At 44.3% G+C, this 24,518-nt stretch overlaps 2 protein-coding genes across 2 annotated transcripts; one reads left to right on the top strand and one right to left on the bottom strand.

Moving 5' to 3' along the window:
• Positions 1–1,142: 1,142 nt before the first annotated feature.
• On the bottom strand, positions 1,143–3,348 carry LOC128503918 (hyaluronan synthase 1-like). Its single transcript, XM_053474113.1, has 4 exons — positions 2,674–3,348; positions 2,180–2,405; positions 1,950–2,082; positions 1,143–1,857 (listed from the first exon to the last, which is right to left on the bottom strand). Exons 1-4 carry the CDS (start codon positions 3,346–3,348, stop codon positions 1,143–1,145), a joined length of 1,749 nt encoding a protein of 582 aa, XP_053330088.1.
• Positions 3,349–8,082: 4,734 nt separating this feature from the next.
• On the top strand, positions 8,083–16,126 carry LOC128503190 (class I histocompatibility antigen, F10 alpha chain-like). The gene is made up of 8 exons (XM_053473227.1): positions 8,083–8,235; positions 8,331–8,588; positions 10,425–10,703; positions 13,070–13,339; positions 13,434–13,541; positions 13,796–13,825; positions 14,162–14,198; positions 15,727–16,126. Exons 1-7 carry the CDS (start codon positions 8,166–8,168, stop codon positions 14,194–14,196), a joined length of 1,050 nt encoding a protein of 349 aa, XP_053329202.1. The 5' UTR covers positions 8,083–8,165; the 3' UTR covers positions 14,197–14,198; positions 15,727–16,126.
• Positions 16,127–24,518: the final 8,392 nt, after the last annotated feature.

Raw genomic sequence — 24,518 nt, 5'->3', positions numbered from 1 at the left:
GGTAGGCCTAAAACAGCCTGCTTGTGCCACCGCCGCCCATTTAGCAGCCTGACAGTGCCACCGCTGCCCCATAAACAGTCTGCCTGTGTCACCGCTGCCCATTTAGCAGACTGACAGTGCCACCTCTACCCTGTAATCAGCCTGTCTGTGCCAAGTGTACACCCCAATCAGCCTGCCTGCGGCACTTATGCCCCCTTATAAGTCAGCCTGTGCCACCTCTGTCCCCTAATGAGCCTGCCTGTGCCACCTCTGATCAGCCTGCCTTTACCATTTCTGCCCCCCCCTAATCAGCTTGCCTTTACCATTTCTGCCCCTAAACACTAGCTTACTCACTACCAACTTTCATTTATTCACCCACTCACTAACATTCATTCACCCGCCCCCCCTTACCGGTCTTGCAAATTTCACAGGTCCGGGGGCCCGCTCAGCATCACCAGGGGTCCGTGAATACGTCTATGCAGCCCTACGCCGACCTAACGCGGGCCCGCAGCTTGCTGCTGTGGCGGCCGCGCACTGTATGAGGAAACTCTTTTCCCGCCCAGGTTCCTGCTCCCACTGCGCGGGAAAAAGCTTCCTCATACAGTGAGCGGCGGCCAACAAGCACCCCGTGATGAGTGGCACGCGGCATGGAGCTCCCCCCTTTACCGATTACACACACGGATGGGTTATGAGAAGAAGAAAATTAAATAGGAGGCATAAGGTAGAGAGTAAAGTATTAGAAAAGCGAAGACTGAAGATACCGTAAATTGTGTGAGGTAACTAACTTAGGGGCCAGTGACCGACCATAGGAATCGGCCTCCACGGGAGCTGGATTAAGAGAGCGAGGTCAAAATACGGTATATAAAATGTTTATTAAAAACAAGATACCATAAACAAAAAATAAAGTCACAAGTTCAAACAACATAAATATAATGAAAGTGTTTTCAAAAAGGAGAAAAAAATATGCACAATAATAAAAAAAAAAAAATGAAATCTTACATATTTGGGTTTACAATTCATAACCACTTCCATAATGTTGTCAAACATTGTAAACTATGACAAATGTTTTTATAAAAACATTTAAAAAGTTACATCCTACCTAGATATTAAAATGAAAGCATCTAAAAATATATATACATATATAAAAAAAGAAATCAAGTCTTTTAAACGTTGCTGGCAGCCTCCGGTTCGTTGGATCCACCTTGTTCTGGATCGCAAGCTTCCGGTGAGCTCCTCCTGCAGCATTTCCTGATCCAGACCCAGTAAATGAGGGTCATCACACCCCAATAAGCCATGTACCCCACTGACCCATAAATCAGATACAGGAGCTCCTGCTGCTGATGGGGGGTGGTCCAGTCCTTCTCCAAATCTCTGTAGATCCCAAAACCTAACCCTGCACCCAAAATAATTGCCCATATGGACAGGGGCAGCAGGGGCATGAAATTCCCAACAATCTTCTTGCGTCCAGATGTTCCCCAGCTGGTTTTGTTGATGGTCAAAATAGCAAAATATTTGGTGGGCAACAACCCGCTCATGTACAGTATGGAGTAGAGCGACATGAGCACCATGACTATATTACCTCGGAGCCAGCTGGCGTACAGGGATTTGATGAGGGCAATAATTTGAATACACAGGAGGAGCCAAAGTATGTTCCACAAGCTGCCGGCGTAAAACAGGCGGATCACGGTGATGGTCACGTAGAATGGGAAGACCATAGTGACCACTGACTCATATGTCATCCATAAGTGGTGTTTATACCAGTACTGAGCATTGTACAGCCACTCCCTGTAATAGGACTTGGTCCAGCGGGTCTGCTGATTGAGCCACCGCAAGTACAGGGAGGGAGTCTCGGAATAGGCACGGGATTTAGACGTGTACCTGAAAGAAGAACAAAGATGAACGGTTAAGAGAGTGAAAAAGTGTAAAGACTTGCTTAATACAAAACAATAACTGATTTAGGTAGAACTTACTTTGTGCCATAACCCAAACTGAGTACCCGGTTGGTGAGGTGACGGTCATCTCCTAGTGTGCACTCCGTACCAAGGAACTTTTGACCATACCAATCCTCCAAGAATGTCTGAAGAACGTCATTCCTGTACATACCTGTTAAAATGTAGAGTATTAGTATAAAGTATATGTATTTGGTATATCAGTCCATTAGTTCTAAAACTAACAAACATCTTGAAGGTTGACTACGTACCCAGTGGGCCACTGATGCATGACACGCAGTCAAAGTAAGATTGACAGGCTCTCTCCACATTGAAGGCCATCCAGTATCTTAGATTGCTCATGAAGCTGATGAATGAATCGTACGTGTTAAGGATTCGGACATCTCCCCCAACCGCCCCGTACATTTCATTTGCCTCCAAGACCTTCACCATCTCCATGGTGGCCAACTCATCTAGTTTGGTGTCCGAGTCACAGACCTACAAGGAAAGAAAAGCTCGGTGAATATTTTTTCTATTACAAACATACCTATAAATGTTATTTCCAAATTATATACAAGTTAAATATTTCGATGTTTCAATAACCCTATAGATGGAATTTATACTGAGTGAACCCTCACATCATCCCAGAAAACGCCCATGAAGACTTTCTACTCTGAAATAATGCCTCGTAAGCAAACTTAGAATTTTTGGTCAAAGTTTCCACATTATTAATATGTAAATCAGACACGTGGCATGAAACACTTACTTGCACATAGTCCACGCTGTGCTCCAGAGCTTTAAATGCCGTGTACATAACCTCTCTCTTGCCTCCCCACTTCTGCATTATACACACGCATCTTTTACTCTGGATAAGGTTCTTCACTATGGTGCTTCCCTCGTTCTCCTGCAGAGGAACCGAATCTTCACCCTCTGGGTTCTGTTTGCGAGAGTGATAATTCTCTTCCCACACATACGTGCCGACATCCTCATCGTGGAATACGTCCTTAAACATGTCCATCATGTAGGCATCATCCTCCGAATTTCCATCCACAACGAGAATGACCTTGAGCTTCTCTTTGGGATACTTTACAAACTTGCAAGACTCCAGACACTGGCGGAGGTAATCAGGGTCTTCTTGGTATCCGGCGATGGTGAGGCCAACGGTCTTTTGAAAACTACACGCCAGTTTACTCTTCTTGATTTTGCAGAACTCCAGGTAAGCAAAGAGGCTCTGGAAGAGCAGGAAGAGAACCATGAGAATCCCATACAGTCCGACTGATATTAGAAGAGTCGAGTCTTGGACGAGTTCATATTCCACCACGTAGGCCGCCGTTACGGAGGCCAACACTACAAGAGCGAAGGTGTAGGTGAGGATCTTCCTGGCGATGGGGAAAGGGGGATCGATGTTCTTGGGGTTGGGTGTTTTAGGCCGTTTCGCCATATCTGAGGAAAAAGAAAAAAAGTAAAGTTAGGAACTTTTCACACTCAAAAAAACAAAGAGGCTGTTATTGTTCTAAAATAAAAAACTACTGTGTTAACATTAAGCTGTGAGGAAATTTCTTAAAATAACAAAAAAAATACATTTAATTAAGCTAAATTATTTTTTTATTATTTTCTTAAAAATAATCCTGAAACTAAAATACATTCTGACAGCAATTGCAGCTTAATATACATCCATAAATATAACATTTATTAAAAGCAAAACTTACTTGGAATTCTCCGGGTGGCGGGACGATGGTTGCAGAGTAGTATGGAGGACCACCCTGTGTCCACCGAAGGGGATAAGGAACTATCAGGGCTACCTGGGTATTTATTACTAGTCCCCTCCTCAAAGCCACACCTCCTGTTAAATGATTGGCTGATATATGCCCTAATGAAGTGAATGGTGTTTTGGGAGGGCTTATTGTAATCCTGATTACTTTTTTTTTTTCTTTTTCCTGGACTATTGGAAAATGTAAATATTCACCAAATAATGTGGAATTATCATGTTTTAATGTATTGGAGTCACAGATTTGTGCTTAAAAAGTCCTTTTTACATTATATAACTTATATGAATGTATGTAATCTTTTTAAAATATATTTAAGGACCAGTTTAGGTGTTATTTTCATTGTTCCAGCAGCAGGTCTTAAATGGTTCCACTTTTAAGTTTTACTTTGGAAACCACCCAAAGAGTTTGAAATAACCTCCCGGCAGAAGTGGTAGAGGCTAATAAAGTGAGGGGAGTTTAAACATGCATGGAATAGGCATATGGCTCCCAAATCTAAGACGAGACCAACGACTGATTAAGATTTGAGTTTTTACAGCAGGAGAAACGGGCAAAGTCTATATTTCTAATTGGTGTTCAAAGAATATTAAAAAAAAAACAAAAAAAAAACATTTGTTCTAACTATAAAAATGAGTGTCCTATTATTTCTATATTTAATACACCGTCTGATTGCTGCTGTAATCTTAAAGGGATATTAAGCATCACAAATAAACATTCCATACTAAAATTCCATCAGCTATCAAATAAAAAAATCAGAATTCTGATATAGCAAAAATTTTCATGAAAAAAAAAAAAAACAATGTAAAGTTCAGTTTAAACACGGAAGGTAAATTAACATATAATCTTATCTGAAACAAATATCTACTGGATTTATCCCCGACAAGAATCTGGCTCTAAAGACCCCCGCCATTTGCACACGGAGCCAGCTCAGACTGGGGGTCTCCGGACAAAGTGGCCCCCGTGGTTTCTTATGTAAATTTCTCCTTTCTTATGCAAGACAAACACAGCCAGGAATGACTGCGACGCAAGTACAATCCAATATGATAATGTGACCGGCTTCTCAAAAACATTCGCTTTTGTGATGTATTTTGTGCTTAAATATCCACAAACATTGTTAATATAATTAATACATAGACAAGGCATGCAGGTATATTCAACTTGATAACTATAAAACCACCCCTAGCTCTAAAAACCCCTACAGCAGCAAAAAAAAACTTAATTACTAGTAATATAATATAAAAGCGACTGCGTAAAACAATCTCTTTATCAATTAACCAAAAAAAATGTATACAACATCCTTAAAATAAGGATTAATTAAAAAAAATCATTATTCTTGGAACTGTGCCAGCTCAACAGTAATTTATAAGGGGCCAATTAATGAGTTGGCACAGTTCCCGGAAGGAATTTAGCCAACTGACAAGTATCTGTTCTGATTAATGTTTATTGAAGTCTATTATTCTCAGAAGTGAAACAGAATGTCGGCATTGAGAGGGTTAAACGTGCCCGCTGCGGTTTATTTTTCCTTGACGGCACATGTGCGCTTATCAGCAAATAAAAAGGAATCGGCAAACAAAAAGATACCTGGGTTGATAGTATCGGTGCCCATGGTATATATATATGATTTATTTAAGGGAAAAAACTCATTATATAGACTTTAGTCTTAAATGTGCTGATATCTTAGGTTGACCAGAATCCCCACTTTTTCTTTATGGAAGAATATACTGAATATCTGCCCTGTATGATGCATGATAAAGGGTTAAAGGAGCAAATCTTAAGGATGTATATAATATTATTATTAACTATTTAAGCTTAGCAGGGTAGTTGGTTTCAAATGCCGTAGAAAAATGGCCCAAAATTTTAAAGATACCTTTTCAAAAATACAATCGGCCGCTTTAATGGGAAACCTTAAAATGATTTATTGTTTTTTATTGTTTAATATAGCGCCATCATATTCCGTAGCGCTAAAATTCTACAACATCATGTGTTTATAAAATGGGATTTTGTTTGGTCTCGTCTTAGATTCGGGAGCCGTATGTCTATCCCATGCATGTTTAATACCCTCACTGTATTACCCTCTACCACTTCTGCTGGGAGGCTGTTCCACTTACCTGCCACTCTCTCGCCACTTGATTTTTATTAGTGTCTAGCTCATGTTCAGTGAAAAGGGAATATTAAATGGCTGTAACAGTACACAAAATAATTTACACAAACAAAATATGATTGAATAAGTTTAAAACAAGAAATGTATATCTATAGATTATTATTATTTATAGTGTATTGATAGTTTAAATGCATTAACGCCATTTGCACATGGAGACAGGGGGGATCTCGTCACACAATAGGGGTAAGACGCTTATTTACAATGAAGAGTGATTATCAATGGAAGGCGGCATCTCGCTTCATAATGTAAGAGAAACACAGGCACGAGCCCCGGCGGCTGCGATGCTAATTCAATTAAAAGAGAAAATGCACCCTGGGGGGCTGACGACTTCAGAGCAAATCTCCAACTCATGAAGAAACGCAGTGGTCCTAAGTCGCCATGTGACGTAGATCGTGGCCGTGCAGATCCAGCCGCACCTAGGTTATCAGGAGACAGCTGGCCTTAAAGTGCCAGGGCTGTGGTTAAACTAAATAGTTAAGTGTGAAAACAGAAAAATCAGCCTTAGTCCTTAAGGGGTTAACTGGCCACTTACAGCCCCGCACTGGTCATCTGGCACACGGGCTGATAGACCCGGCTGCATGAGCATAAAACACATAACATGCCGCTGCACACATCTAGATGTCGGTCAAGGATATCAGTGCCGGACCTCACAAACGCTCTACTGGATGAACGTGAAAAAATACCCACAGAAACGCCCCAAAATCTTGTGGAAATCCTTCCCAGAAGAGCGGAAGCCGTTATATCTGCAAAGGGGGGACCGACTTCATATTAATGTCTATGTATCTAGAATGTGATGTCATCAAAGTGTTGATGTAATGGTCAGGTGTCCCAATACTTTTGTCCATATATTATAGATACAGGTTACTGTCATGATAAAAATATTCAAGCTTGCGCTATCCCGGTTTAGTTCCGTCAAAAGGGATAATAGGACGGATTCACTTTTAGCTGCTGAGCTGGAGAAGGATTCTATGAAAAATGGGGCAATCTGTCGTTCTTCCAGCTGGGCAATAGATGGTGTTTCTCCCGAAGACGCCTATTGACTTCATATCGTGTATATATTTGTATTTCTATATATACATTTTTTTGTCAGTGGAGTGGAGCCAGGCCACCCATAAAAAATGTTTTTTGGCCTTAGGTGTTCATCTTGTCGCAGATTAATTTATATCCTGATTTGGAAAACGCACAATATTTCTATATTATTTTCAAATTTTCTTTGTTTTTTAAAAAACAAATGTTTTAACCCCACCTAATGCTAAACCTATCCCTAAACGTTGAACGTTATCGGTTTATTCCTCCCCAGTAGCAGCACTCAGCAGAGCTCGATGGCTTTCTATTTCTGGAACACCTGTGTTGGGGGTGTGGCAGGAGGCGGGGAGGGGTGTGGTCAGCACTGTGTGTCCACAATATGAGAAACGAAATGGTCCCTGGGAAACACGGCTGATCCGGTCATCATTTATATTACCCGATAGAGGAGCGCCAGGATCAGGGAGATTTCCCACAATGCCATCAAACAGCTTGTGAGAGCCACCTTTGCCCCTAAGCAGCTCATCAGACCCATCTTAACCCCAAACACTCTGCTTGTGTCATCATTGCCCCCAAATAACTTGTCTGTGCCTTCTGTGCGCCTTGAAACATACACTCTGGCACACAAACGTAAACACACTTACACAAACACATACTAACACACATACACTTACTCATACTCACTAACACTCCCTCGCACCACTTACACATACACATTCATGCTAACACACACTCCATCTCACACCACTTACACGTACATGCGCACACACAAATATTTACACATACATGCTCGTGCATACAAACGACTTCACACACAGATTCATGTTAACAAACACTTATACATAAACATTCACGCTCACTTATACACCCCCACCTTCCGAAAGACAGGGCAGTCCTACAAAAGACGGGACACTTGGAAGGTATGCACGCCTCTAACCCCACCTAATACCCCCCCACACACACACACCCCCTGCAGGACACGCTTTCCCTGCGCTGGTCAGTAATATGTGTTTCCTGGAGAAATGGCTGATGACGTCACTCCAATAAATCTGGGTTTAAAATCCAGAATATTAATAACAGCCCCGCCGGAAAAGAGCGGACTTTCACTTTCAATTTCTCCGCTCTCACAACCTTCAGCGCTTCCCTCTGCCCGGTAACTGCTGATGCGCAGAGGATTTATTTTCCTATTGGTCAGAGGTTCCTGCTGCATCCAATCAGCGCAGAGCTCCTGACTCATAGGGGATTTCCGGTTGACTCGGGCTGTTAGTTCGGGATCAGTCTGTGTTATTCTCGTTGCGGGGCCCCGATATGTCCGCATACAGGGGGGTAAAGATGTGGCCCCTGCTGCTCATTGTGGGGGTGTCCGGGGTGTATTGTGGTGAGTATAATGGGGAGGGGTCCCCGGCATACAGAATGTGTATAGAGTGTGAGCTCTGCGGGTCAGTCTGTCTCTGACGTGTCTGTCTGTCTCAGGTCACTCTCTCCAGTATTATGAAACCGCGGTCTCGGCTCCGGGACACGGGCTGCCGGAGTATACTGAAGTCGGGTATGTGGATGGGATCCAGATATCGGATTATAACAGTGACCGCGGCCGTTATGTTCCTGTCGCTCGGTGGATGGAGAAAGCGGGACCGGAATACTGGGAGAGAAACACACTGATCGGCAAAAACAACGAGGCTGTATCTAAACACGGTGTGAGGACATTAATGAGCCGCTTCAACCACACCGGAGGTGAGACCCAGCACTGTATCCACTACAACAACAGCAACTCTCAGCACTGTATCCACTACCACAACAGTAACAACTCCCCCCGCACTGTATCCGCTACCACAGCAGCAACTCCCAGCACTGTATCCACTACCACAACAGTAACTCCCAGCACTTTATTCACTACCTCAACAGTAACTCCCAGCACTGTATTCACTACCACAACAGTAACTTCCAGCACTGTATCCACTACCACAGCAGCAACTCCCCGCACTGTATCCACTACCACAACAGTAACTCCCAGCACTCTATCCACTACCACAACAGTAACTCCCCGCACTGTATCCACTACCACAACAGTAACTCCCAGCACTGTATCCACTACCACAACAGTAACTCCCAGCACTGTATTCACTACCACAGCAGCAACCCCCCGCACTGTATCCACTACCACAGCAGCAACCCCCCGCACTGTATCCACTACCACAGCAGCAACTCCCAGCACTGTATCCACTACCACAGCAGCAACTCCCAGCACTGTATCCACTACCACAACAGTAACTCCCCGACCTGTATCCACTACCACAACAGTAACTCCCAGCACTGTATTCACTACCACAACAGTAACTCCCAGGACTGTATCCACTACCACAACAGTAACTCCCAGGACTGTATCCGCTACCACAACAGTAACTCCCCGCCCTGGATCCACTAGCACAACAGTAATTCCCAGCACTGAATCCACTACTGCAACATTAACTCCTAGCGCTGTATCCACTACCACAACAGTAACTCCTAGCGCTGTATCCACTACCACAACAGTAACTTCCAGCACTGTATCCACTACCACAACAGTAACTTCCAGCACTGTATCCACTACCACAACAGTAACTCCCAGCACTGTATCCACTACCACAACAGTAACTCCCAGCGCTGTATCCACTACCACAGCAGTAACTCCCAGCGCTGTATCCACTACCACAACAGTAACTCCCAGCACTGTATTCACTACCACAACAGTAACTCTCAGCGCTGTATCCACTGCAACAGCAACTCCTAGCGCTGTATCCACTACCACAACAGTAACTTCCAGCACTGTATCCACTACCACAACAGTAACTCCCAGCACTGTATTCACTACCACAACAGTAACTCCCAGCACTGTATCCACTACCACAACAGTAACTCCCAGCACTGTATCCACTACCACAACAGTAACTCCCAGCGCTGTATCCACTACCACAACAGTAACTCCCAGCACTGTATCCACTACCACAACAGTAACTCTCAGCGCTGTATCCACTACCACAACAGTAACTCCCAGCACTGTATCCACTACTACAGTAACTCCCAGCGCTGTATCCACTACCACAACAGCAACTCCCAGCACTGTATCCACTACCACAACAGTAACTCCCAGCGCTGTATCCACTACCACAACAGCAACTCCCCGCACTGTATCCACTATGACCACAGCTCCCCGCACTGTATCCACTACGACAGTAACTCCCAGCATTCCCATCCGAGGGGTTTATAAACCAGAGGGAAGGAATGAACTTTAACCCTTTATTGTCCGCAGCATTCGATGCTCTGATTGGCTGCTGTATGAAGGGCTGATAGAGATGGAGCCCAATACAGTATAATGAATAATACCCCCGAGAAACCATCTTTATGACATCATACAGATGACATCACTAATTACCGGAAACATGATATAATAACCGGGAAAACAGGCTCCCCAGGTCCCCCCAGTAACCGGCTCTGCTCCCAGTACAGCGAGGGTCCGTATACTGGGGTCCCGGGGTGAGACCCCCACGTCACTCACACTCAGCCGGGTGTAACGAGTGCCGCTCTTTGCAGGTGTCCATTCTGTGCAGCTGATGCGAGGCTGTGAGCTGAGGGATGACGGCAGCACCGGGGGGTACGAGCAGCGCGGATATGACGGGGGGGATTTCCTCGTCCTGGACACCGAGCGCTGGGTTTATGTTCCGGTCGTTGCCGAGGCGCAGATCACCGCACAGAGATGGAACGGTCCGGAGCTGCGAGTGGGAGAGAGATATAAGAATTACCTGGAGATCGAGTGTATAGAATGGCTGAAGAAACACATCGAGAACGGACGGGAGGAGCTGGAGCGGAGAGGTGAGAGCGGGGGGGAGGAGCTGGGGCACGGGGGTGGGAGGAGCTGGAGCGGTGGGAGAGGGAGGAGCTGTAGCAGAAATGGGGGGGGTAACGACTCCTGGGGGCTTCATCTGGTTTATAATTTCATTCTCCATACCGGGTCCCACCAGCCTCTCTTGGATTTGTTATTAACTGTTTATCTTCTGCATGACTCCCAACTGTCCTGCTTTGTGAAGAACAGTCCTGATTTTGGCAACTTTTGCTTCAGGTGTCCTGGGACAAAAAAAGGAGTAAAGTAGGCGGAGTTACACAGTGCAGCGTTCTGGCTCCCATTGGCCAGCGTTCTCGTTGTTTATATCTCTTATATACCAACCAAGATCCCTCTTTCTCATCCAGCGAATGAATTAAATAAATATTTCTGGGAAAGTAGGGATTTTTTAAGCTGTATTATTATACGAAAAAATTATAAAATCTGGAATTTATGAGAATATAAATTATCCGCAGCCGGTATAAATGGGAGAAATCCCAAAATATATTCATTAACCTGATTTCTGTCAGTTTCATTTATTTTAAGTTGTTTTTTTTAGGTTTTTGTTTATTGTGTTTAACCCCTACCTAACCCTGTCCAACAAATCCCCCACTGACTGCACCATATCAACTAAAAGGGAATATAAATAATAACCCCTTAGGGTCAAGTAAAAAAAGAGATAAAATACTTTATTAAAGCCGAGAATTTAGGGAATTAGCAACAGTGGGGGGCATTTTTAACCAATTACATACCAGGTACGTTATGAGTCCTGTAGGAGCAAACGTATCATGACGTACCTGTTATGTCATTGGCTGCAAAGGGTTTAACCTCTACCTCTTCTGCTGGGAGGCTGTTCCCCTCTCTCTCTCCTGCAGATTGTACGCATTCAGATCTTTTAGTCATTTTGAGAATTTATATCCTGCAGATCTTTCCCCGTTGTAGTCGCCTCTTTTGGCCTCTCTCCAGAATGTTCCGGATCCTTCCAGACTTGGGGTCTCCAAAACTTTACATAAAACTCTACAGGATCGGCTCCAACCGAAGTGGCAGCGCTGACCGCGCATGGGGGGATACAGGGGGCATAAAGCACTAGCAGGGGCCACACATCCGGATGGAGCAAATCTTCTAAACTGCAGCCCCATTGTGACGGAGACCGGTACTCGGACTTCCTTGCCGCTGAAAGGGATTAACCCTTCATATTCCCTCAAGCACTAGCCGAGATTTAGTGTACTGAGTTTATAGAGGACGCCTCAGATATTTATACAAAACACACGGCGGGATTAGGGATATAATCTCATCAACCACCTGTTAGGGACCAGGAACCAGACTGACACGAAATGTAAAATGCAATCACCTTTATTGTAATGATAATAGTGAACAAAGCCAAATCGCGATCCAAGAGCATATGGCAAAAGACAAGCCGGGGTCAGGAATACGGAGATCAGCGAATGCAGGATCAAGCCTGGAATCAGGAGCCGGGAGGGACGTCGGAGAAAGCCGGGTCATACACAGGAATTCAGGAACACAGAGATAGGACGAGCAGCCGGAAACAACACAAGGGCAAGGAGGAAGTGAAGTTTAGCTGCTTAAATAGCCAAAAGGGGCTGGCTGTGGGCTGGACAATGGGCTGAGTCACAGGAGTGACAGGAGTGTAGCCATAGCAACCCAGCCAGGCTGTATTAGCCTCTAGCAATGCAGCAGTAAAGCAGCTAGACCATAACACCATCAGACAGTGCAGCGCTGCCATACAGTTCTATGACCAGAAATGCCCACCCAACAGAGTCGCTATTTTGGGGTGATCCAGACGGAGCGGCATCGCTCCTGGGGGTACCAATGGAGAGCTCAGGAGCGACAGCGCTGGAAACCCTGGAACGGTCCACATGGAATCCCTCAGTTCCATAACCGCGGCTGGTAAACCCCAGATTGGTGATAAAACCAGGGTTCCCAAAAGAGGTCCCTCTCCGTAACCCCACGAGTGTCGCCCACCCCAAGCTTAATGTAACCCCAAAAGAGCGTCGTGGTGGGAGAACAGGTGTCTGTAGCAGTGAAATTGCAATGGTCGGCAGGTATAGCCGCGGCTCCTGGCCGGTGTACATTTCCATGAATTCACGGTTACGTCCCTCTCAGGTGCCAAGCGGCGGGGGGGGGGGGCGTTGAATCCGACCAGCACAAGGAGCCCACAGGGTCCGTGAGCCCTTATTCCTTGGGAAAGTCGGTGAATATACTTGTTTGGCTGAGGGGGTAACACACAGGGATAGACGTACAATACATGAGATCAGGAATGGGGCCAAAATAACGTATGGGACAAACGGATGGACTGTCACACCCAATAACCATTATTTTACCCTCTCTGTGATCTCAGTTGCCCCAGAGGTGAAGGTTTCAGCCCAGACTTCAGAGGGGGCCACAAAGCTTCACTGCCAGGTGTACGGGTTTTACCCCCACGATGTGGACGTGAATTGGAAGAGGAACGAGATAGATATTCCCTCGGATGAGGCCAAACAGGTTCTCCCCAATACCGACGGAACTTACCAGATCAGGGTCACCGTGGAAGTGACTCCAAAAGAGGGGGACAGTTACTCCTGCCACGTGGACCACGGCAGCCTGGCAGAGCCACTCATTGTGATGTGGGGTGAGTGCCTCAAGGAGAGGGGTAATTACCCCAACACTTACATTACATTCTCAGATTGCCCCCCGACTGATATCTCCTGTTTTGTGTCACTCAGATCCGAGGAAGGGCAGAAGCAGCAGCACCGTGTACATCGTCATTGGAGTCGTTGCAGGGATCGCTGTCGCTGCTGCTGCTGTTGGGTTTATATTATGGAAGAGGAGAAGTGCAAGAGGTACTGCTTCTGAATACTCTATAGAGGCTTCTTCACATGACATCACTAATAATTCTGATTGTGTATCATGGTGAATGGTATATCACCTTATCACCATAGCAACCAATAAAATAACACTTCTGATTGGCTATTCCTCTGGTTGCTATGTATGAAACACCAATTTTAATACTTTGTACCAGCATACCCTTCCCCAGTATTAATTGTTTTTAAATCTGTTTATTATATTCTTTTCCCCTTTATTTCAGGCGAACGTCCCGTTTACACCCCGACTGGCAGTAAGTAATCCGTTCGTCTCCCGCTATGTTGGCGTTTCTGTGCGCGGGTATAATGACTGGCAGCGGAGGTTGGCGGGTGATATTATAATATACAGAATACTGGCGGTGAGTGGCAGCGTCACTCGGGGGGTCACGTGGCTGAGCTGCATGCGCTGTGTCTTCAGATAACTCTGGTGGGTTATGGGCTGTGGGGGCAGGTAGGGGGGGCCTTGTGTCTAAAAGCCCCGTTGGAGGGAGACGGGCAGTGCCACGCGCCACATACCTGTGCTGGGTATCTAATTAGTGATGGGGAGATTGGCGTCACCTTTATAACAAATTTTTTTTTTTCCTTTTAAGCGTCAGATGTGTCTCCAGCCGCATCCATGACGTAAATGTAAGTCCGTAATGATAACGGGAAGATATTGTTTGTCTTCATATGAGGAGAGCCTGATACGTGTTCAATAATTCAGTGATTCTGGGAAAATCAGAGCAGAAAGAGACCTCTGAGCCCAAATATTTCTAGTATAAACCGTGTAACTATATAGACATCCAGAACACGAGCTGGGCAGAGCAGCTCCATTATTACTCCTATTAGTTACGCGTCATCCTGCTGGCGCAGAACCTGCTTTCCAGAGAACGTTCTACAGATCTACATAAAAAAAATCTGTTCCGTGTGATTGATCTGCGAGCGCGTATCACAATTTATTTATATTTAATGGGGGATCGCGTACTTTTCTACTGGGACACGATCAAACAAGCCACCTTACCGATCAAATAAACCCTCCATGTTTGTTCTCCTTTCTCTTTCTTATTGACTAATATTTGTATTACCGTATTTGCTCGATTATAAGACGAGGTTTTTTCCAGAGCAAATGCTCTGAAAAATACCCCTCGTCTTATAATCGAGGTCGTCTTCTAATCAGACCTCATTCTGCTTCGGCCGTGCTGCTTACCGGGCTTTGATCGGGAGCAGCGTCTCTGCTATTAGCAGCAGGAAACAGGAAGCTAGCACAGTCCTCACATAACTCTACCTCCCCCCTCCTTCCTCTGGGGGCGGGGCCAGAGAAGTTGCTCGCACAGCCGGGCCCCTGCAGAAGTCTGCGAGTAGGAGATCTGCAGTTCAGGTAAGGGGGCTGGGGGGTTTGAGTGTGTGTGTGTATGTGTGATTAATGGAATGAATGAGTATTTAAATGTTTGTGAATGAGTGTGTGTGTGTGATAGCATGGATGTGTAAGGGGGTGGGGGTGGTAGCATCGTATAGGGAGGCTGTAATCACACTTCTAACATCCCCAGGTTCCAGCATGTACTGGCTGCCTTGGGTTGATAGGAGTGTGATTGCCCAGAAATGCATTTTAACCCCCTATATGCCACTCAGCCCCATGATATTCCTTTTAACCCCCTATATGCCAGAGTGGCATATAGGGGTATAAGGCATATCATGGGGCAGAGGGGCATATAGGGGGTTAAAAGGCATATCATGGGGCACAGTGGCATATAGGAGGGTATAAGACATTTCTGGAGGCAGAGTGGCATATAGAGGGTTAAAAGGCACATCATGGGGCAGAGTGGCAAATAGGGGGGTATAAGGCATTTCTGGGGGCAGAGTGGCAAGCCTGGGGGCAGATGTGCATAACTGGGGGGGGCAAATAAAAGGAAGTAAAAAATATATATATATATATATCATAGCTTTTATTAAATATGAAAATTAGTTTACATGAATTAATATTTACTAGTTAAACTTTTTTCCTATAGGGTCATCTTATATTCAGGCTTTTTGATTTTTTCCTAAATTAATATTTTTATTTTGGGGGGTCGTCTTATAATCAGGGTCGTCTTATAATCGAGCAAATACGGTATTAAGGAAATGAATAAGTGAAGTAAGTTTAAGGCGACACATTAATGAATTCTCAATGTCTTTGCAGCTCCGCAAACAGAAGGGATCCGTACCGGGAATTCCGTGTAGGAAACGGGAGAAAATCCCCCGCCTGGCGCCGGCCCCTGCATCCACTTCTTATAACTCACAGAAATCAAAAGCTTTTATGGGAATTGCTTAAAGTCGTATAATCTGCTTTATACTTGCAAATATTCTTATATAAATACCTGGGAACTCTCCGGGTCAACACCCGAATCCTCCGGGTCGCGGGGTCTTGACATGGCCCACCCATTTGCCCTTTAAATAGGGATATTTCCCATGATGTCGGCGGGCAGTCCTGGCCGCGTCCCCCAAGAGTAGGCTCTGTGTAGCCAGAGCCCAGAAGTTCCCAGGTTTGTTCAAATACAATAAGTTTTAGTGGGTGATTCACTGCTTTGCTACAATAAGATACTCGGTAATAAGGGAAGGAACCTCAGACAGAAAGCACTGAGACGCGTAAAACATGGAGGATTCCGGGGGTTCTGGCGACTACAGACCAGTAAGCCTTACATCAGTATCTTGGCAAGAGACAGGTTGTAGTTGATGGCGATTGTTCAGAGGAGGCCCTTCTTACAAGCGGGGGACCTCGGGGACCCATTTTTTCATGTTTTTATAAAAACATTACAGGTGGTCTCGAAGATAAGGCGCGTCTCTTCAACAATACAGAGGTCTGTAAGCCATTGGCTGATGGTAAACGGGATCTGTGAGGGGTGACAACAGACGAGATGGGGCTTGGAAATAATTATTTTAAGAGCTTAAGGATTGGCGGGTAATTATTTTTGTGATGTTTAGATCTGTTTAACACGCAATAAAATGATTACAATAAAATATATATAAAAGTTCTACCTTCTTTTTTCAGTATTTGAATTGGTTAGAATTGGCAACTCATGTGAACTTGGCTTTGTTTCATTGCGATTAAAGTTGAGTTGTTGCTGAGGAAGCCTAGCGACCCGTCTGTTTACAGAAATCCCCTCCGTGGCCGCCATCTTGATTACTGAGCGGCGGGATATGATGTCATTGTCACAAACGCACTCTACTCCAAGCGTGCACGTGACTTGGTTCTGGTGGTAAAAGGGTTCAATAATGTTGCCACCACCAAGACAATTTATAAGTGGGGTCCTCGGTCCCCCAAGCGAATCAGACTAAAAACCCACACAATATATTTTAACACAATAATTACGTGATTACAAATTACAATAAAATGGTCTAATCAGGTAATGTGGGTCTTTACCAGACAAAGGCAGAACTTAATAAAGGAATATTTATTATGAACAAAAAATCACAGTGCATACAAAAAAGATGATAAACAGATTTACACCAAACAGATAAACTAAAAAGGAGAAAATTACAGAAAACCTAACTACTCACTTGAATGGTAAAGTAACAGTTTTTCTGTCCGTAGCGCTCCGGCAAGGAAAGACGGCAACTTACTCAAAATTAGATCTTGGCCCCTAGTAAGCACAGTGACCCATCTTCTCTAGTTAACTTTATACTCTTTCCCAGTTTATGTCGAGTTTCCAAGCCGGCCCAGAGGTGGTATAAGCGGAGGGAAGGTGTACCATAAGTGACCTCCCCCTTGTGTGGTGGAAACATATCAATCAAAAATAACTTATTTTCATTTTATCCTCCCTCCTGTGCTCGCCACAGCAATAATTCATGCATTTATGAATTTCTTGTAAAATTCACAATTCCTTCCAAACCGTTTAAGTTGCGCCGCCATGTTTGTACTCCTTTTGTAGGGTGCGCTTTCCCTGTTCTAGGTATGCACACAAGGAGGTATGATTATGAATCTATGAGTTATTATTGATATGTGTTGGATATGACCTGGATGACCTGACTGCTAGTGGCCCTTAATATCTGCCGGTAATATTGTTATTAATGTAAACTTACATCTGAGTGAAACAAAGCACATGGTGCAGGTTTGTGGGTTGAGATCCCAATTCTTGCTCATCTGGGCGTTTAGACGGATGCATTAGTAGCAAAACCAGACCTCAGAGTATCAGGGACGGTCGGGGAGACCCCATCCCCAGAACGATATTGACAGAAGGAGGGCGACTAAAATAGGAAACGGTTTTCAGGATCAAAATGATGAGGAAAGACTGAGGGAGCTCAATATGTCTACCGTGGGAGAGCTCTGTAGTTACAGACAAGTTTTACGGGCTACACACTGCAGCGCTCGGCAGCCCCAGTGTTTGCTCACTTTGCATTTCGTTAAATAATAAAAATAAAATGTTATCTATATTTGAAAACGTTCTTACTTTTCAGCTTTTTCTTCACACCTGCCTTGGGTAAAGTGTAAACTGTTTATTTGGTCGTCACCTAAATCTAACTAAACCGAAACCGTGAAAATTGTCCCAGTCTCCCAAGAGGAAATATTTTCTCTATCCCCGAGCAATCAAAGGGTTAATCCGTACGTCCCCTTTCATTGTTCATTTTCCATTTTAAATGAATGGAGGGTCATTTAGAATCTTCTTACACGTTTGCCTCATTTCCCTCTCCCAGTTCTCCTCGGTTTGAGGAGATGTTAGAAACAAATGAGAAGACACTCTTCTTATCAGTGGGACTCTAGGTACAACGTATAGGGGGGGCACTAAAAAGTTCCACCACTAAATCATGACACGGAAAAACTATATATATATATATATATATATATAATGCAAAAATACCATTGTATTACAGTATGTAATGATACCTTTTTTATTGGATTAACATAACACTTAAGAACAAAGCTTTCAAAAGTTTTTCCTCTCTTCCTCAGGAATTGCTTCAGAGCTGAGAGCATAAATGCATGCGCACATATACACACCAGCTTACAAACACACAAATACCTACACTCCTCTCACACACACCTGTTTACCAACACACGCATATACATATACACACAAATACACTGCTTTACAGTAGGGTATCTAAAGGGGGCGGGGCTGGAGGGGCTAACGCAGGCCCGCTGCTTACTGCTGTGGCGCGCGCGCACTGTGTGAGGAAATTTTTTTCCCGCGCAGGGGGAGCAGCAGGAGCCTGGGCGGGAGAAGAGTTTCCTCATACAGTCAAGTGCGCGGGCGACACAGCCGTAAGCTGCGGGCCTGCGTTACACGGCGTAACACGGCCCCCTGGTGATGCTCAGCCGGCCCACGGACCAGTGAAATCTGCAAGGGAGGGAAAGGGGTTTTGGAAGAGTAAAAACCGAACCCCCTTACCTGCTTGAAAAACCAGAACCAAGAGACTGGAGCGAAAGAAAGGAATGGAGCGGAAGAACTACACAGCGATTTATTTATTAAATGTGTTTAGAAATACTACGTTATTTGACAGGTTTTATTTTATTTTACATTTTAGAATTTCTACAAATATTTCAGCATTTTATCATCAATCACCACATTGGGAAAATTTTTATATGAATTTAGTAGAGGAATCGCCATATAAACAGACATCTCCCTGAACCCATTGGTTCTTCTACAAACTGCGGAGTTAACCCTTGAGACTAAGTTTCATATATTTCTCTATATACAGGTATTTTTCTCTTAGCTGATTGGTGTACTTTTTATGACTATTTTTTATTGTCGCTCTTATTTTTAGGATGGTGCACACTTTTTCTCCCTTAAGCTCACTTATTTTGTGTGCCGCAATAAAGAGAATGTAGTGTTTGTTTCACTTAATTTTCCTTTTAAAACTACAATAATTGCAAAAAATAAATGTACACTGCAGGTTTGTATGAAACATTTTATAAGAACATCTTTGTTCCATGTTATCCCAATAAAAGTCAAATATAGACTCCCCTTCTTTTGGATTCTATCCACTTTATTATTTAGTTCCATGGTATATATATATATGATTTTTAAAGGGGAAAAACTCATTATATAGACTTTAATCTAAAATGTGCTGATATCTTAGGTTGACCAGAATCCCCACTTTTTCTTGGCTTTATGGAAGAATATAGTGAATATTGTAGCAAATGTTAAGGATGTATATAATATTCCCATTAACTATTTAAGCGTTGCAGGGTAGTTGGTTTCAAATGCCATCGAAAAATGGCCAAACTTTTCAAAATACCTTTTCAAAAATACAATCGGCCACTTTAATGGGAAACCTTAAAATGATTTATTGTTTTTTATTGTTTAATATAGCACCATCATATTCCGTAGCGCTAAAATCCTACAACATCGCGTGTTTATAAAATGGGATTTTGTTTGGTCTCGTCTTAGATTCGGGAGCCATATGCCTATCCCATGCATGTTTAATACCCTTACTGTATTACCCTCTACCAGTTCTGCTGGGAGGCTGTTCCACTTACCTGCCACTCTCTCGCCACTTGATTTTTATTAGTGTCTAGCTCATGTTCAGTGAAAAGGGAATATTAAATGGCCGTAACAATACACAAAATAATTTACACAAACAAAATATAATTGAATACGTTTAAAACAAGAAATGTATATCTATAGTTTATTATTTTTAGTGTATTTTTAGTTTAAATGCATGAACTCCATTTGCGCATGGAGACAGGGGGGATCTCGTCACACAATAGGGGTAAGACCCCAGTGGTCTGATAAATATTGAGACGCTTATTTACAATGAAGGCGGCATCTCGCTTCATAATGCAAGACACACACAGGCATGAGCCCCTGCGGCTGCGATGCTAATTCAATTAAAAGGGAAAATGCACCCTGGGGGGGCTGACGACTTCAGAGCAAATCTCCAACTCATGAAGAAACGCAGTCGTCGTAAGTCGCTATGTCACGTAGATCGTGGCTGTGCAGATCCAGCCGCGTGGTCGCCAGTCCAGCCCTGATAGTGATTATTATGCAGGGACGGCACAGCCCCATACCTACCAACAGTCCTGGGTTTTCTCAGGACACTAGCACCGCACGGCTGTTCGGCGGGTTGGTGACCGGACTAAACAGCAGCCATATGTTTAATGCTCCTTTCGAACCGTTGATACCCTGCCCTGACAGCGATTCAATAATGTGTGCGCTGTATATGAGCACTAAAAGCTCTTGCTTATTTCAGAGAAACGATAAAACACACACAAGTAAAAATAAACCACAGCGGGCACGTTTAACCCTCTCAATGCTGACATTCTGTTTCACTTCTGAGAATAATACACTCCCAGAAACATTATGGTTGTGAGTTGGCTAAATCAGACTTCTGGGAACTCAGCCAGCTCTTTAATTGGCTTCTTATAAATTACTATTGAGCTGGCAAAGTTCCAAGAATAAGTCTGGGAACTCTGCCAACTTTTTGGTACCTCAAACTCCCTCATCGGAGTGATCGAGTAGCCCAGCAGGGTCTAGACAGACCCTGCAGGGATACCCGATCCTCCCGTGAACTTCCAGGTGATGTCAGTAGTGACGTGACCAGGAAGGGAAAGCCCGATCGCGTGATCGGGCATTTCTATCTGCAACAGTTTTCTGGCTTCGCGCCGGAAGCTGTTACAGGAGATCGGGCAGCAGAAAGCCAGCGACTCTGGCTTCTGCTGCCAGGGGGGTGTCCAGGCTGTCAGCACGTGACGCTGCACGAAGGGCTAGACGTACCGGTACCTCCATAGGGGTTTCTTAGTGGGCGTTTTTTGGACGTCCCAGTACGTCTATAGGGGATTGAAGGGGTTAATATATATTACTTCCCCACAACCTTCACCAACTGCGATGTCCAAAAGTCCAGACAGACCAGAGGCTTCCCCAGGCTGTGATTGCTCCCTTAGGAGCGACTGTCTATGCTTAACCCTGCAGGCATAGGAAATGTCAGGGACTAAGCCCTGTGCCTATGATACACAGGTGTCTTCGGTCACTAGCATTGAAAGAGTTAAAAAAAAACAAAAAAAACAACTAGTTTGGAAACAGTGACGCACATCTTTCATATTTAACCTTATAACTCCCAACATAAATAAAAGTACCAGGTGTACAGCGGTGGTCTCAAAATCTATACTTTGTTTTCAGGGCTGGCCCGACAATGGAGCTGAGTGGGGCAGCCGCTCCAGGCGGCACTTTTGAAGGGGCGGCACTTTGCCGCCCCAAGCCCTTTTTTTTTTTTTTTTTTTTTTAAGCGAAAGAGAGAGAAAGGGGCGCTGAGTGGTCAGTACCCGCTCGGCGCCCCTCTCTCTCTCCTCTGCGGCGAGTCTCCCTGATTTCCGGCGCTCAGCATTACAAGCCGGCACCGAGACCGAACAGGGAGACTCGCCGCAGGACTGCTGAAAGGTAAGTACAAGGGGGGGGGCGGCATTTTAAAATTCGCCCCAGGCGGCATTTTGCCTTGGGCCGGCCCTGCAGTTACCGCTCATAATATCATTATGTATTATTTTGCAAGGATTGTAATTGTAAAGCTGCAGGGGAGATAGTTATGCAGAACGTAGGTATCTTATGTGTTAGAATAATTAAAACATTCTATGGTGAGGAAAGCAGATGTATAGAGCAAGGTTATACAACCTGCCCTACCTTAGCTGTTGATAGGCTTCAATTTGCATTATATAATAACAGCAGTTGTGGTTTAATAGCTGGAAAGCCACAGAGACCATTAAGCAATGAAAGTGGGGATGTTACCGTTTGTAACTTGGATTTTTCACCTTTGCCTACCACTCTAGAAGGACGTCTGCAGGTTTATTATTAAACTATTATTTTTTTAAAGCATATTGTAAACATCTGTCTTCATTTGATGTGGAACGCAGATATAAGGAACACCTGGTTGGATTCCATTTAATTGTTAGAAATTAACGTAAACGTATTAATACACTCAGGTGAAATTTTAGTCCTGAATTTTATGCCTACAAGACTCTCCTGCGCCCCCTCGAGAGACCACATAGAGAAGATCCTTGGGGTATGAGGATCCTTGGCTGCTGTGAGCCCCTTTTCGCTTTTGATCCTGGGAAGGTTGTCCTAGGTTGGCTCCCACCAACAATATGTCACATGCCTTGGCCTTGATCTTCCATGGTAATCGTTTGTTATACTTGTGAACACAATTTCAAAATGAGACCCACTTTATATTGAAAATGAACACATGTATTCTGAAATTTTTTTTTTAAATAAAAAATCTTCTCTTTGGAAATTAAAATATGCCACATCAAATGCAAATCCTCAAACAACTAATTCGTAAGGACAGTGTTCTCGTCGAGCTGTTTATAATTTTTGTACTGAACTGTTTAATCCATAAATGTCTTGGTGTATCTGTATCCATCTGTGATCTGGATTCAATGTTCTTCATTAATTTAGAATGATACTAACGGTATGTCTTTCTAATAAACATTCTGTTCATTACTGCAGAGCCTTTACAAGAGCCAAAAACATTTTCTTAGTGATGTTTGCCAGTTTCAGCTACCATTAGTATTATATTCCTATGTTGGCTTCTGCTTTAGTTAGACCTTCAGTTTATGTTCCATTCTTGACTTAATTACCGTATTTATCGGCGTATAACACGCACTTTTTTAACTAAAATTTGAAGCTGAAATCCTACCTGCGTGTTATACGCCGATAAATCCTAGAGCCAGTGGCGGAACTACCGGGGTCGCAACTGCGACCAGGCCCTGGAGTTCTGCCAGTCAGGGGGTGCCCAAGGGGTGCCGAGCGGTTGCTGAAGACGACCGCTCGGCAACTCTCGGGCCCCCCTGACTGACAGAAATCCAGGACTCCTCTGCTGGTGGCCGCCGCCGCCGCCTGCCTGCCTGCCTGCCTGCCTCAGCGCCGCCTGCCTCAGCGCTTCAACTCCTGTGTCGGAAGCGTGAGGCGTTTGTCTCGGGTGCCGGCGCTTCACGCTGGGCGCCGGCATATGACATCAGACGCCGGCGCTCAGCAGTGAAGCGCCGGCACCCGAGACAAACGCCTCACGCTTCCAACACAGGAGTTGAAGGTAAGTGAAACGGGGGGGGGGTTAGGGAGAGAGAGGGGAGATCCTGAGAAGGGGGGTTAGGGAGTGTGTGTCTGAGTGTGTCTCTGAGTCTGTTTGTGTCTGTGTCTTAGTGTGTGTCTTAGTGTGTGTCTTAGTGTGTGTGTGTGTGTCTGAGTGTGTGTGTCTTAGTGTCTGAGTGTGTGTGTCTTAGTGTCTGAGTGTGTGTGTCTGAGTGTGTGTGTGTCTTACTGTGTGTGTGTCTTACTGTGTGTGTGTCTGAGTGAGTGTGTCTTACTGTGTGTGTGTCTGAGTTTGTGTGTGTCTTACTGTGTGTGTCTTACTGTGTGTGTCTTACTGTGTGTGTCTTAGCCTGTGTGTCTGAGTGTGTGTGTCTTACTGTGTGTGTGTCTTACTGTGTGTGTCTTAGCGTGTCTTACTGTGTGTGTGTGTGTGTCTGAGTGTGCGTGTCTGAGTGTGCGTGTCTGAGTGTGTGTGTCTTACTGTGTGTGTCTTACTGTGTGTGTCTTACTGTGTGTGTCTTACTGTGTGTGTCTTACTGTGTGTGTGTGTGTGTGGTTTCCCAGATAGCAGTGATTCTGATGAAGTTTTTTTTGTTCAGTTTTTTTTGTTCAAAGAGGTGCTTTTTCTTTCATATTTGCCTTATAAGTGGTATAAATGTTATAATGTAATAAATATTATTCCAACATTAAGTTCATAGCTTTAAAGTTAAAATTATTTTTTCTTACTCAAATTTCCTTGTTAAAATGGGGGTGCGTGTTATACGCCAGTGCGTGTTATACGCCGATAAATACGGTATATAGTTAAGATCCACTCTAGCTTTACCTTTTTGTTTAATATACAATATTTCGCTTTGATTTGCATTGGTTTTTACAAAGAATATGATCAGTGGCAAATGGAACCTCTCACTATAACAGTAACAGTAAGAAGTTCCTTTTCACTTGCGTGGCTGTAAATATGTGTGTATGCATGTATATG

This window comes from Spea bombifrons, chromosome 8 (genome assembly GCF_027358695.1).
Source record: "Spea bombifrons isolate aSpeBom1 chromosome 8, aSpeBom1.2.pri, whole genome shotgun sequence".
NCBI classification, from domain to species: domain Eukaryota; kingdom Metazoa; phylum Chordata; class Amphibia; order Anura; family Pelobatidae; genus Spea; species Spea bombifrons.
Note: the sequence above shows the minus strand (reverse complement) of the source record. Positions and strands in the feature narration are given on the sequence as shown.